Consider the following 15,325-nt stretch of genomic DNA (forward strand, 5'->3'; position numbering starts at 1 on the left):
TTTGATGGTTATGGGCTTTCCCCCCAAATGTTGTTAACGACGGAAAGCACCATGTGATACGATTATTTTGGGTTGCAATATATCATTGCTCAGCTAATAATTAATTAAATCAGTTGTTATATTTGTCACTGTCAACTGCATAGATAGAAAAAAGGAAAGATTAACTGTGCCTAACTCGTGTGATAGCTTACATCATGAGTTGGAAGAGTGGGAAGAAGTTTTTACTCATACCCTCTCTCTCTCTACAAAAGATTTCATTTTAATATTTAATTTATCATTTAGCATCCACCAACAGCTGATGAATCAATACCACACATTATACATTTATTTAAATTTATCAACAACACTAACTATCTAACCGTGAACATCGTTTACGCTATACCTCTAAACACTTTTTATTGATTAAAGAATGGTGTAAAGGTCTTAGCGCTAGCGAACACACAACTCGGTCTACCTCTTTCCTTGGCCATCGGTTTCTGCTTGGCTTTCAGGCAGGGTTGCCTTTATCATAAACATGAGCGTTGTTTCCGATCCATTCACCATGCTATACGTTGTGCCTGTTCGATGGTGCAGAAGTTTCATAACGTTAGAGGTATAAATAACGAAACAAAGCTAAGCTTAGCCCGCCATGCGATATACTTACTCGGTGGAATCATCAGGAAATCGCCTCCAACAACGTTCACCTCGTACCATTAATGATGAACTTAAGCGCGCCACTGAGTATGAGAAATTTCTGCAAAATCACAATAGAAAAATTTATCAATTCTCTGATTCACATCTTGAATCACCCTTCCGCTCAACCTACCAGCGAACAATGCTTTGTGAATGTGGTTTTCTTTGTCACGTTGGGCAGAACCCGCAAAAAGCCGAAATTGTCCTTGTTCGAGTAGACGTAGAACGAATACTCGATGCCTTTGCACCGCTGGAACGCTAGATGCTCGAGGGACAGATGGGTGAAGCCCTGCAGTTCGACGTTCGGCAAGCCAGCCGCACGGTTCTGCCGGTTTTCCATCAGCACCATCATCCAGTCCATCACTTTGCGCTTCTCCGCCAGCATATCCGCACCGGAGAAGGAAGCGGATGGGGAGAGGAGGACGACGACGCAGCAGTTGCATTCGGTGGTTCGGCAGAGGACGGAGTGCGATCGGCTTTAGATGAGGATTGTTTTGAGGGATTCGCAACTTCCGATCGTTCATTCGCTTCAGCCGTATTCGTAGCATCGTCGTTCTGTTTGAAAAGAGATAAAGAGGAAGAATGGTTTGAATTTAGCGCTACCGGAAAAGCGTTGTCCACACCCAACATCCGCTACACATACCGTCATCACCGCTGACGAAAGGCCCGAATCGCTAGATGTGCCCTGTTCTTGTTGATTGGACGCGGATAAAGAGTACGATTCCGAAGGCTCTTCGCGGCTCGCTGTTTTCCGTCCCTGCCTTGATCCCGACGCCACCACCGGTGCGGGTGGTATACGAAATCCGTCCGAATCAAACCTTTCCTCCCTCTGATTGACCACTTTCCGTGCCCGTCCGCGTGCTTTTTTGTCCGTTTTCTCCGACGATTTCGTTGCAAATCCGCCGTCCTTTTCGTTCGATGGTTCGTGCTTTCTTTTCGCTTCCTTTTTCGAACCGCCGCCCTTTTCCTTCCCCTTCTTGCCTTCTTTCTTGCTGGTCTGCTCGAACTGTTTAAAATATTTCAACATATCCTTCATGTTCGGCATTACGTACTGCGGTGCATCGGTCCGGGCGATATCGGGATTATTGCGCAGCACCTCATCCGCCAACCGTCGGCTTCGGTGGCTTCGCCGTGGACCTTCGCTTTCAATCTGCTGCCGTATTTCGTTCGACACGTCCTTCAAATACTTCTGCGCCATACCGGCCACCGGCTCGGTGGCGGCAGGCTCCGGTGAACTAGCTCCCGCGGGCGGCTTCTCCTTCTTCTTTCTCTTCGACGGTCCGGACGGTTTTAATTTTCTTTTCGGACTCGCCGCTCGCTCCACTTGCTGGGGTGGACTACACTTTTCCTCCTTCCGTTCCTTAGCGCTCGCTTGTTTCTCCTCCTTCGTCTGATCGCTCTCTCGCTCCGCTCTTCGTTCTGTTTTCTCTCGCACTGGGAGCTCGACGGGACTATCGTACTCTTCATCTCTTTCCGATGCAACGGGGAGGAGCGGACAGTCGCTGTAACCTTCGGGGCCGACCGATCCGGTGACTGGGTGCACCTGGTAATGGTTACGTCCGATAAGCGTTTTACAAGAACAGCCAGTTCCTTAACCGACTGCTGCTTTCGCTTTGATTGTACCCGTTGTTCCTGGGAATCGACGAGCTCCTGCGTCAGGGGCAGCGGTACTGGTGATGGTATAGGTTGACGCTCTTCGTCCTCCGGCATCCTATCGGCAGGATCCTGCACAAACAGCTTACGCCGTTCCTTCCGCTGCTTGGCCTTTGGTCCTTCCTGGGAGCAAGTGTTTTCGACCGTTTGAAAGTAAATTTCCGTATCAGCGTCCACCTTCGATTTGGTGGCGCGCCGCTTCGGCGGATTGCAGATAGTGGTACGTCGCTCCGTCGCTGCACCGCCCCCCGTTCCGGTTCGACCAGCTCGGAATTTACTTTGCTGTGTATCATATCGACCGCTTGTATCATGTCCAGCGGCACATGATCGTGTGGTGAGTTTACGCTGAGCAAGCGCTCGGAATGTTGGGGCACTTGCAGTGTTGTATTACCAACCGGTTGAGGCAGTGACAGTTTCGACTGCTTTGGCGACGGTACAGCCGTAATCAACACACGCAAATTGTCCTGCTTGCGTTTACGCGATGAGTCCGAATCGCTCGAGTCCGGTGACGCTTGGCTGTTGCTCGGTGCTCGGTGTTTGGCTCCTCCTGGTCAGTAGGCATTCGACTGTCGCTCTCGTTGGCTGTGTCGTCATCGCAGAAGGCGGACGGTGGTTCCAGAATATCCATCACGACCGTGCGCGGCGTGGCCACGTTTGTGATGGCAAGCGTATCCGTGATCGTTCTGTGCGCTGTTTCGCCTTCGCCAGCCCCACCTTGCTCATGGTCTACCTCCATCGGCGATGTTGCTCCCTCGTCCCACTCGTCCATAATCATGTTGATGGTGTTTCTGTTGGTACGATTGTTGCACGCATTCGCCGGTGAGGAGGAAGCTGTCGATCCGGCCGTGCAGAATGATCAGCAGCCGATGGCGGCCGTGTGAGCGAACGTTCGGGCGAATTCGCGGTGGATCTGGAGGGAGATGCAGGTTCCTTGCATCCTCCACCATCATCATCAAATGCGTTCGAACGACCCTGTCCGAACAATCGTCGGGAGTGTTGAGCATTTTCGGTATCTTTGTGTGCACTGGTTTCGGTGCCAGCTGACCTTTGGCGTTGGTTCTGTGTTGGTTCAGGGCCATTCGATGGTTTTCTTTTGCTTGGACTGGTAGCCTGTTGCACATGTTGCCTGTTCGATGATCTGGTAGGAGAAACGGGCATCTGCTCGTGTCTGTTCGATGACCTAGTAGGAGAACGGGTATAGTAGTTTCTAGCCTATTCGATGACCTAGTAGGAGAAACGGGCGCTGGCTCCGACCTGTTAGAAGACCTTGTAGGAGAAACGGGCGTATTCGATTCTAGTCTGTTCGATGACCTAGTAGGAGAAACAGGCGCCGACTCAAACCTATTAGACGATCTGGTAGGAGAGTTGGGCGCCAGCTCGGGTCTGTTTGAAGATCTAGTAGGAGAAACGGGCGCCGACTCTAGCCTCCTCGATGACCTGGTAGGAGAAACGGGCGCCGGCTCTTGCTCGAAATCGAACGTGAGTCGGGATCGCTGAAGTGTCACACCCCCGATCCGATGTTCGCGACCTGTAAACACGTTGATTCGCCTGCTCTTCGTCACACTCTCGTGATGTAATCTGCGAATCTTCAGGTGAGACCCGGGGCGAAATTTCACGCACTACGGTTAACTTTTCGCTAAAGCTCACACGATTCCTAGGCGAAGAGACATGGTTTCCGAGCCCGTTTTTGAGCTACGGCGGGATGGCGTAGAAGCACTGTCCCGATCATCAAGCGAAGCATTCAACAGTTTAGCCAGCGGCACCGCACTGATATGTCGCGATACGCCAACGAAAGGCCACTGAGCGGTGTGCATGGTTGGCGGGGTGATCGACGCACCGGGCTCGGAGTTTCCGGTATAACGACCAACGCATTCTGTTCCCGGGGTGGTGTGTTTTCACGACCATTTTGTTGCCCCGTCCCGTCCGGCACGTCTTGGGTGGCAGGGATCGGCGTCTGTATGGTAGCCGGTGCTACCTGGGCCCCTTGCTCTCCCCGGTAACTGTTTCGCGCCGGACGGTGAGTTGGCGTCCCCGGTACCTGTTCGTCTAGGATAGGGGAAATCGTTTCCCGGAAGTTGAGCAAATTTTGCCCCTTTCGATTGGCCTGTTCGCCCGCGATCGGGGTGCTCGACGCCAGATGGCTCGCATGCCGCAAGGCTTCAAATTTCATATCATTGCTTCGCTTGTATTGCTGTAACAAGAGTTGCTTTTGAAGGTTTGTGGCGGGTTTAGCGAAACATACGGGCTTACGTGTACCGTGCTCTTGCGTGTGGGACTAGTTACAATCGTTGTTTGTGCGTTTCCTGCACCGGTACGCACCGGCGACAGGGCCACCGATAGCCGAGCGGGAGTGATAAACGAAGACACGCGGTTCTCGACCGACAGATCTGCCAACGGTTGAATCAGTGCACCGCTGCTGCTTGCCGGAGGAGAAGCAGGAGCAGCAGCAGGTGCTGCAGCAGTTGCAGCTGCAGCTGAGCAGTTGCAGCTGCAGCTGCTGCTTCTGGGCTGCGGGCGGTTGACAATTCCCTGCGGTTGCTGTTGCCTGCTTGCGGCACTGTAACGGGCTGCACATGATCCAACCGGAAGTGGAACGAATTATCCGACCCATCGTACAGCCGCGCTCTCGCACCGCCGCGCTTGCGCCGGAGATATTCCAAAATCTTCTGCCCGTTCGAGTCGTCCATCGCCGTCTCGCGTATCAATTCGTCAACTTCCGACAGCCGGAGATCGGGAACGCTACAAACGCAAACAAAAATGGGGATAACTGGTACCGGACTTCCTGTGCTATCGACACGAACAACTTACTTTTGCATAAAATATGCCATGGTTGCTCCCTGCTTTGATCCAGCCACAACTGGCTGGCGTTTTGTATCAACTATTATAACACTCGCACCAATCCCAAGCGCAATTTCACCGACGAGGACGCGTCTGTCCCGTGGCACACAAATATATCTGGTTTATCGTGTCTGTATGCACAATGTCCCCGCGTACACTTACAACCGCAAGCACCTAATCGTTCAGCTATAGCCATGAAAACTAGATTCCATCACGGTGCGTCCGAATGTTTGCTCACATAACACGAAAAACACAAACTTGGCTGAATGTTGGCGTTGGCTTTGCCTTGTCTTGCGTTCGTTACAAATTGTCGTTATGAAAATGCAAACTGACAGGTCGGGTGGAAATGTGTCAAACGGCCGATGCACAGGGTGGCTGATGCACGAACATCGGGCGAACACTTTGGGATTACAATTTTATGAAGAATACCGTTGAGGGGAGAAATATTATGTGCTTTATTTGTTAAATTGTTCCTCACCATTAAATAAAATAGTTATTGTGCTATCCGATCTGAAATAAGCAATTACGAATCACTTGTTAGCAGAAAACGTTGAAATATTTCAAACGTCATCATGGCGGACGGGCGAAAATATTTCAAATTTAATATTGGCCGTTTTTGTTTCTTTGCATAAAGTAGCATTATTTACCAAAGCATACATTTCTTTACATAACATACAAAATCATTTGATTTGTTTGCAAAATAAGTTGTAAATCTTACGTCGACCTTTCTCAAATGACATGGGCTCACAACAGCAAGTAAGCAATTCCGAACTCACACTCATTTGGCAATTCGATGCATTTATTTGTTCATGCTCGGTTCAATGCTTTACGATGAATGCTAGCTACTAGAGCTTTCGCTAGCACACGATGCACAAGGAGCAAACACACCGCACAAAGGAAACACACAAATGAACAGAGGGAAAATGCAAACCCATTCCCGCCCGGTGCCTGTTGCGCAGTACCGAGGAAACGGCAAACGATTTCGATACGATTAACGTTCAATACCGACTAGCGTTCAAGTACTGGGATAACAAACAAAACGATCCTAAAGCCTACGCACAGTGCAACGATTCCGAGCAGTGATGAAAATGAAAAGACGAATAGTAGTGAAGAAAATAAAACGAAATTCCTGTCCACCTGGACACGTGACGCCATCGAACGATTTTGCATGTCGGATGAATCTGAGAAGCAATGCCTGGGAGCTTGAGTTTCAACAGGGACAAGGGAAAATAGAAAACAAATAATCTCCTGGATCTCTCATCTCTCTCTCTCTCTCTCTCTCTCTCTCTGGCGCTCTCGGGACTCTCCCCTCTCTCTGTCTCTCTCTCTCGCTCTCTCTCTCTCTCTCTCCTCTCTCTCTCTCTCTCTCTCTCTCTCTCTCTCTGCTCTACTACCACAAACTACGCGCACTAAAACTCGATAAATGCGCCCATCCCGTAATCATACACCCGACGACCCCCGTATGGTCCCTAACCGGTATGATGATGAAGTTGATGGCGCTTAGTTTACTTTGGTTTTGGCTACCGTCATGCGACACACGAAACGTACAGCCTCGGGAAGTGGAAGATGGCAAAGTAGACCGCCGACAGGTAGGCAGCAATCATGAACGTCAGGAAGAGATCGAACACGGCCGGCTTCACGTTGTAGATGTTGAGCAGCGCGTCACGATCGTCGTACAGCATAAAGTCCGGTTCGCGGGCGTCCGGCTTCTCGTACGTGACCTTCACGTTGCGCAGGTACTTTTCGAACGCGTACTTCAGATCGTTGTTCTGCTGCGTCGAGCGGATGTTAAGCCAGGGTTTAATCTGCTCCCGGCTGATGGCCATCGAGCCGGTGAAGATCTCACCGGCGGCACCGTCGTCGGCCGGCACGTTGTAGATATGGCTTGCCAGCGCTTCGGCAATAATCTTCACATTACGCTCGAGCGCGTCCAGCTGCTCCTCCGCGGTGTCATCCTCGAAGATGGTGTTCCGCTGCGGGTCCTTATGGCTCTGTGGAGATGGAACAAAACCAAAGAGGAAATGAAGAAAAACCCACTTCCGATCGTAAGCACGCTTTGCGTCGGTCAACAAACCTTCACATTCGACAGGGTAAAGGCAGGCATGCGCTTCATGCTGAATCGCTCGTGCTCCCAGGCCAGCAGCGTGTCGGCCAGATTGATCTTCTTGTGCACGCCCTCCACGCTCACATTGCCATAGCGCTGGGCGACGGTGCGGAGCGTTTTGTAGAAGCTGTTCATCGCTGTGCCCTCCTTCGGCGGTTTCGACACGTGCATGTAGATGTTTTCGTTCGCCAGCAGCTTGCCGATCGTGTCGAGGCACACGACAAACTCCGCATGCTGTATCTGCACATTCTCGTCCAGGTTCGAATCGAGCCACTTCTTCATGCCCTGGAAGTTGAGCAGCAGGCCCGATTCCGACACCAGAAAGATGAGCCGATACTTGGGGATGCTGGCGTGCAGCTTGCTGAACAGCTCGACCAGCGTCAGCAGTACGGCCACATCCGCATTGCTCTGCCGGGAGTTGGTCAGCCCGAACGTGTCGAGGTGTGCCGTGACAATGATCAGCGGCAGCTTGCTGTCGCCGTCGAGCGTTTTGCCCGGCTTGAGCGGGGCCAGCTCGCCCTGAATGATCGGTATCTTGGACTGCTTGTTGGCGGTATGGGACGCACCGGACACCACGATCTGGTACCCGTTGGCGGAGATGGATCCGAAGATTTCGCTAAACGCGGAATCACGCTTCTGGGCGCTCTGCTTCTGGGTGCGCACGGTCGTACGCGTTACCTCATCGATGATGCCATTCAGCTTCGGGTCGTACTTGGAGAAGTACACCGGAATGGGGACATCCTGCACCATCATCGCCTGTTCGAGCAGGTGAATGTGCTACAAGAAAAAAAAAGTAGAAGAAATAGGTCGTACAGGTAAATCTGCCGTAGAACCTTCCAAAGCTACCCCATCGTAATCGAATTAGTGCGCGCCAACTGGAGGTGCATGCACCTTACGGCTAATTGGTTTAGGTCGTTAGCCTCAACAAGGGCCGCGCTGCTACGAAAGCTAACGCAGCCATCCTTTACCTGCTTGTCCTCCAAGCTCAGGGCGGCCGTATCTTCCGGCAGCAGAACTACCAGACCGCCCGCCTTGGCACGGATTTCCCGGAAATGGTCGATGGTCATGTCCTGCAACCGGGTCATCACGCAATGCCGGGACGTCTGCCAGGTGTAGAGGGATTTGGCTTCCAGGTTTAAGGCGGACGCGCGGCAACCTAAAACAAAGACACGGGACCAATATCAACACCAGGCCTCACAGCATACTTTGTGCAGCACCGCGATAGTCGTTAACGCTAATCAACCACGAATTAAGGGCATGGGCCCTAACCTCAACCGCGAATGCACAACACCGGACGAAAGGGTAGCGCGACACCCTCGGCTGCTTACCGTAAGCGACACCGTGCACATCGTACTGTGACATCCGCTGAACGCCAAACTCGCTCGCGGCCAGCACCGGATTCGACGAGCAGATGATCAGTATCGGTAGCGTGATCAGCAGATAGTACGGCAGCCCGCCGCGAAACAGGTCGGCAAAATTGTCCGCTTCTTCAAACATCTTCACCGCTGCAGTGTCGTAATTCGAGCCTTCCGGGAGATTGTCACACCGCTGCCGGAGGAGGGCAGAAGGAAGAAAACTAACTGTGCTCGAGTTCGAAGGCCAGATGGCAAACGGCACGGAACGGCACAGCAGAAACCTGCGCTCGCGGTAATCGTTGGAAGCCAAATGTGGCCGGTTGTTTTCCCTTTTCAGTGAAGAAAGTGCGAAAGTAAAAACCCCGTGTGTGTCGTTGAGAAAAATTACGGGACCAATTGCCCAATACAAATGCACACCGACAGTGACAGCTGGGGGAGAAAAATGAAAACGGGGAACGAAACTGTCATCCCGCCGACAGCGGCATCTTTGACAGCGCTCGCAGGCGTTTTCAAATTTACGGTTGAGATATGAATTGCGGGAGTTGGTTTATTATTAGCTTTTAATTATAAAGCGAATGGTGCATGATTTTTTTTTTTTGAGGTATACACAAGGTTCACAAGCTAACAATCAGCTATTGACACAAGTCTGTTTTAAATAAAGATATATTAAAATAATTATAAAAGAAAGAAGACAACTTTACTCATTTTTTTTAGATGATTTAAAATTTATCCATCAACAAAAATGGTGCATACATCTATCAAAGATCTATCAAAGATTGTTTTTATTCAAATTAATCATAGCCCACGCTCACGCCCACCACTGTACCGGCAGGCCCGATTGTTTGTAATTGTGACCAGAACCGCGTATTTGCACACCACGGTTGCCTTGGTGATACCAACTAAACAAACGTTTCCATGTTTACATGCTTAATTTCCACCTGGCGAGTCCTGCCAGCGGTCCGGTACGATGCAGTCGAGCGTAACCCTTCCAGCGGGTCAATACGTGCTGTGGTCCGTGCGAGTGAATCCTTCGAACCCTCCCCGGTAGCGGCAGTGCAGGTGAAAGTGAAAGCCCTTGCGGAAACAGCGAACGTGTACCATGCCCGACAGGAGCGTTCGCTGAGCGAGTGCAAAATGGTAGTTTCTGTGCGTGAACGATTGATCATCCAGTATGTGGCAATGCTTAGGAACGTGCTGCTTTTGATAACTGTCTCGTGCAGTGACCTGGCCGTCCGGGCTAGTGCGGACTTTTACAACTCGAACGATGTGCAGCTGTACGCCACGCCCGACGACTGCCGGGCCAACGAGTACTACGATCTGTTCGCCTTCAAGTGTAGCTTGTGTGACGACGGGCTCCATCTGATTCCGGCCAAAGACAGTGAGTATGTCCCAATGGGGCGGGTTTAAACTTTTGAACCGTATAACCTCCTATCGATTTAACAAATAAACTCCATCCCATCCGCCATTCCGCAAGCTCCAAACTGTTCTACTTGTGTTAATCCTACCTACGGGTCTGCTAACGTACACCTTCCCAACTGTCCAATGCATTCCAGAACTGTCCTGCACGTGCAACGACCAAGCCGTTGCAGTCCGTGACCATGACAGTGTCCTTCAGCGACCTGTTTGCCAGAACGTTAGCGACTTCTTTGCCCAGTTCCCCGCCACCGAGCGGCTCGACACGGTCAACTACTGCAAAACGATCCAGGTAGGCATCGTCAATACGACCAAATCCAGCCGGAGCGTATATCAACGGCGCCGCACCTTTCCGCCGGGACGCGACGAGCGGGCCGTTTGCGAGTGTGACCTAAAAGCGAACGTGCTGTACATCGAGCCGGGCGATGGATGGCCGCCGGGTGATCCGCGTGGTGCTCATAACTTTTGCATACCGCTGTCACTGCTGCGGGACGTGCAGCACTATCCCCCCTTCAGCCTGAACCGATTGCTGCACCAGAACCGGCAGAACGCGACGTGTACAGGGATGTGAAGTACCTAATAGTGTTTTGTCATGTGATGCGAAGCGTGCGACACTGCCAGCAGCTGGCGAATCTGTGCGTGCTCAGCTTCTACAGCCTGGAGCGCCAATCGCCGTGTGCCATTTTCTACACGTACCAAACGTACGACCTGGCAGCGCTCGGAGCGTCGGGCTGCCGAATGCCGGCAGTATGCCCAGCGTGGTCAGCGCCAGTCAAAGCTATCTGGCCGGTGAGGGTGGGGCCGGTGGTGGTGGAGGAACCCTGCCTAAGCTGGGACCCGAAACGGTCCGGCCGGGGCTGTTCTATCGGCGCGGCAAGTACGTCAGCGAACTGTTGGAGAAATTTCTCGACTACAGCTACGACAGCGATGCGAACAATCGGGTAAGTTGGTTATGCCATTTGCACAGTGGTAGCGGTCACTACTTTGGTGCCACAAATTATGGTCTGCTTCCGGCATTGCGGATGGACAGAATGTCCCCTTTCCCTTTTCTCCCGTAAATTGATCGTAGTAGTTTTAATAATCCTTTTCCTCGCCCAGCAGCTTGTGTTCACTCGGTTGCGTGACATTTTCCTAACCAAGGAGCTAAGCATAAACGGTAGTGCCGACATCGCCACCGAAGAAATAGACGACATAATGTTGTTTTTTGGGGACAAACATGCTACTCATTAGCGAAAGAAAAAGAGTTTGGGGCGATAATGTATGCGCTATGATTAATTTTAACTGTAGCCGGGGCGGGTCAAACCCGGGGCACCAGAGTTTGAAGTGGGTCAAAATGAAAGAAGAGGGGGAGAACGTCGGTAAAAAAAAACCGGGTCATGCACAGTATATGTATCCGATTTTTTGTAGGGTATGTCCTGGAAATGGAGATTAACTTTACGTTCAAAAGAGGTGAAGAAACTTTGAGCTCGGCATGACCCAGTTCTTAGTGTTTCCTGTCAGTAGCCACTATTTGGCGCAATTTACTATGTAGCACAGCTGTCCCCCATTTGCAAAAGGAAAGTATAAAATTATGAAACTGTAATCGAGATATTTATCGAGATGTAATTTCACTGATAAATGGATAAACCCTACACCGGTCAAGTGCAGCGTAAGTGCTGCTGTGCGTGATGTCCCGTGTGTGCTGGGTAAATGTTTTTACCACCATCGAAGGTCACCCCCACTAACTGATCCTCTTCAATATTTAATCGACCCTATATGTCGCATTCATGAGGAAATCATGGAATGGAATGAAAAACATGCCATGCTTGTTCCACATGGCAAAAGGAGCACTAAGTCCGTGGGCTAAGCGTTGCAGCAAAAGAAGGGTACCTTCGGTTGTTTGGATGGTTCTCAGTGGTTACTAGGAGCAAATATTTGACATTGGTTACGCGTTGAATTTGCCTGCCGCGGAGGTCGTCGATGTTGTGTTGCATCCACATCGACGAACGAAAGGCATGTTGGTGTTGGTTCGGGTTGTTCCGGTTATGCCAATCAAGTTGTTCTTAATATTAGCTAGCATTGTGCGAAGAGTGGAAATGGGGAGGGTAAAGTGCATTAGTCTACTTTTTGTATTACTCAAAAAATAAGCTCGTTGACGTGGCGAGGATCAATAATAGGAAGAAAGGAACCCTTACGCCCTACCTGGAACGCCAATTCCTTAGGCATTTTATTATCTGGATCATTAATCTCTCGGCTGTAACCTTTTATGCTTGCCTCTAAGTGCACCGTCTAGTACCTTTGCCTGTTACGTGTCGTTCTTCATTTTTGTTGCTGCACCCTGATATCCTTGAACACGAATATGCAAATGTCGCCACACGAACCGCACCCCCCACAAAACCATTCGCACTTGCACACACACACACACGCACGCTCATAGACCTTTTGGAGGCATTGGTTCCCTCTCGCCTAAAGTTTCCTGATTGATTACCATCGGTCGTTTCAGCTAAACAACACGCTCAATTTCACCCTGGCAGGCTACGACTTGTCTGGCCATTTGCGACAGTTTCGCGAAATGCGCTTTGCCGATCTGAACCTTTGCGAACGGTACGACGTCAGCCAGGAGCAGCGGATACGCTTCGGACAAAACTATTACCGCAAATGTGCACTCAACGTTAACCGACTTGTTGAGGACTTCCGGGCAGTCGAGTTTCTGTCGCTTTACGTGAGCTACTACGAGCAACGGGTGCGGCTGATGCGTTCGGTCCCCATACTGATCGAGAATGCGTTTACGCAGAACACTGACCCAGAACCGGATCGATGGCAACTGGTGAAACGGTTTCTGCTCGTAGACACCGTGTCTGGGCTGAATGAACTTCACAAACCGAAGCTGTATGGAGAGATTGATGTAAAGAATCAATTCTTCTTTTTACGCTACGCGAAGAAGATTGAGCTCGAGTTTAAGCTACATCCGGACCATGGCAAACACCCAAACCGCATCTCCATACCGCTGGTGCGAATGGAATATGCACTACTCAACACATCTGTGGCCCTTCCGGGTAGTACGGTTGAGTTTGAGTTTCGAGTTACGTTCACCAAGGCATACAGTTACGCTTCTTTGCTGGAGGTACCTGAAGTCGTCTCCCAATGGACTTGGAATACTTACAGTAACCTGTTGAGCGCATTTTTGTTTCCACAGATTCTGCTGCCAATATTCATACTGCTCGCGTTTTCAATGAGCGTCTTTCAATCGTATTGCTACAAACTGCGCCAAAGTAAGCAATACTACGATATGGAGATCTTTTGGAACTTCTTCGTCTATCTGGGCTCGTACCTCGGAACGGCATTCCTGATCGTGCTGGGAGTTATTGTGCTGCATGCACTTTTCACCTACAAAACGCAAAGTACGGTACATTTGCTACTTCCGCTCGAGGTTCAGAATCTGGTGGAGGTGTTCATCTACGTTGGATTTGCTTTAAAGGTGTGATAGAGTTGAAGATTACTGGTGCAATACTAACGTTTCTTATCCTTCAGCTCATAAAGTTGATGCGTGTGTTTTTCTACATGGCCAACGTGGACATCTTCTTCATTGATTGGGAGAGGCCTAAGATATTCGACATCAGCACGATGGGGCAGCGGTTGCACCAGCTAGACACACCATCCATTGCATCGAGCACGAATGTGAGTTGGATGGGATCTATGGGAATGTTCTAGCTAATTCACTACTTTCGGTGCACGTAATGAGTTGGCTTGTTGTTCGCTTGGTGGTCACTCGTAGAATGATTTTATTTCTAATATAAAATATAATTCTAATCCTATATCTAATGTAGTAGTGCAATCGTTTGCTATTGTTAGTGTTAGTGAGTGAAAGAGTGCTACACGTTACGCGCGATGCGTTCTGTATGTGTTTGCTATGCGTAACGCGTTTTAAGAAGCGGTTACACGTTGTGTCACCACAGATCCATCCTATTCGTCTTACTATTAACAACATGACCCACACTTGCCCTTCTTTTAGACCAAACCCAGCTCGCATGATAGTGTATCGGCGTGGCGGAACTACTTCATCGCCAACGAATGGCAGGAGCTGGCAACGAAGCGCAAGATATCCATGTTTGCCCATATCGTCCTGCTGGCGCTTGCATTTGTGATATTAGGCTTCGAAAATTGGGCTTCCAATGCGTTCGATTTGCATCTGCATCGAAACGGCGAACATCTAGGCGAGCGGGACAAAATGCTCCTGATCGCGGTTGGCATACTAATCTACACGGCCGTGTACGTTGCCCAACGGTTGTACAATTTTCTAATACACGATCGTTTCATCGAAAATGCCATCCAACAGTTTATCGATGTGGCGTCGATTGCAAACATTTCCGTGTTCATACTGAGCATGGAATCGTATGGATACTACATCCACGGCCGATCCCCACACGGGTTCTCCGATACCGACATGTGCTCGATGATAATGCAGTTCAAGCGCGAGGAAGACAATCTGTGCGGCAATCGTGGCCTCCTGCCCGGATCCGAACAACAGACGTACTCCATTCTGGTGCCAAAGAATCTGCGCCTGTTTTACGACAAGCTGATTACGCCGTTACGAAACTCGTCCTCGCTCGGGCCGCATCAGCATCTGAATCGGCCGCAGCTGATCGGGAGCGCCAAGATGAGCGCTAGCGAAGTGTTTACCAGCCCGGGCGGCGGCCGGCTCGAGTACAACTTTGAGCGGACCATACTGACGTACTACAATGTGAATCGTTTCTTTGCCGCATTTGTCGATCATGTATGTAAATGCAAAGAATACGCAAGAACTGGTTCTTATTGACATGTTGGTGTTTGTTTTCCAGGCTCTCAAGGATCTTGACTATATTATCCAAGAGCGCACGATTCTGGAGAATATCTTAAATTGCGAATTCCAGAACTACATTACAGAAAGTAAGTTAAAAGAGTCACCATTCGGAAATAGCACAACTCAATTTCCTTTTTCTATCGTTCGCCAACAGACAAAGGTGTTTTCTACATCGACAACGGACACTCATTCGACCAAATTCTGTTCAACGGCAATGAGAGCATTTTCCTCCAGGTTGAGTTGTTGCTGTTTTGTTGTGTCGTGCTGCTGACTGGGAACTATTTGCTGGGCATCGTGGTGATCGGGATCGTTTACAAGTGTTTCGAGGTGGTTATGAACTATGTGCTTAAGAATAATCTAGCCAAGAAAACGCTGATCGATAAACGCTTTTTGATATAAAATAGGGCACATTGAAGTTTCTTAGCAGAACAACAATAAAGATATGCATTAGTGATTTTACAAAATGAAATA

At 50.0% G+C, this 15,325-nt stretch overlaps 3 protein-coding genes across 3 annotated transcripts in view; 1 reads left to right on the forward strand and 2 right to left on the reverse strand.

Annotated features, from left to right (window-relative positions):
• Window positions 1-15,325, reverse strand: part of LOC121589151 (nuclear receptor subfamily 2 group F member 1-B) — a 101,889-nt gene that overhangs the window by 5,600 nt on the left and 80,964 nt on the right. The window lies entirely within an intron of this gene.
• On the reverse strand, window positions 6,574-9,045 carry LOC121589150 (nicalin-like). Its single transcript, XM_041907828.1, has 4 exons — window positions 8,596-9,045; window positions 8,236-8,423; window positions 7,238-8,044; window positions 6,574-7,154 (listed from the first exon to the last, which is right to left on the reverse strand). Exons 1-4 carry the CDS (start codon window positions 8,762-8,764, stop codon window positions 6,690-6,692), a joined length of 1,629 nt encoding a protein of 542 aa, XP_041763762.1. The 5' UTR covers window positions 8,765-9,045; the 3' UTR covers window positions 6,574-6,689.
• LOC121589156 (meckelin-like) lies at window positions 9,432-15,299 on the forward strand. Its single transcript, XM_041907834.1, has 10 exons — window positions 9,432-10,000; window positions 10,176-10,550; window positions 10,583-10,751; window positions 10,784-10,976; window positions 12,518-13,138; window positions 13,211-13,492; window positions 13,546-13,692; window positions 14,027-14,788; window positions 14,853-14,940; window positions 15,009-15,299. The coding sequence occupies exons 1-10, from the start codon at window positions 9,538-9,540 to the stop codon at window positions 15,251-15,253; spliced, it is 3,345 nt and encodes a 1,114-aa protein (XP_041763768.1). The 5' UTR covers window positions 9,432-9,537; the 3' UTR covers window positions 15,254-15,299.

This window comes from Anopheles merus, chromosome 2R (assembly GCF_017562075.2).
Source record: "Anopheles merus strain MAF chromosome 2R, AmerM5.1, whole genome shotgun sequence".
Lineage (NCBI taxonomy): Eukaryota > Metazoa > Arthropoda > Insecta > Diptera > Culicidae > Anopheles > Anopheles merus.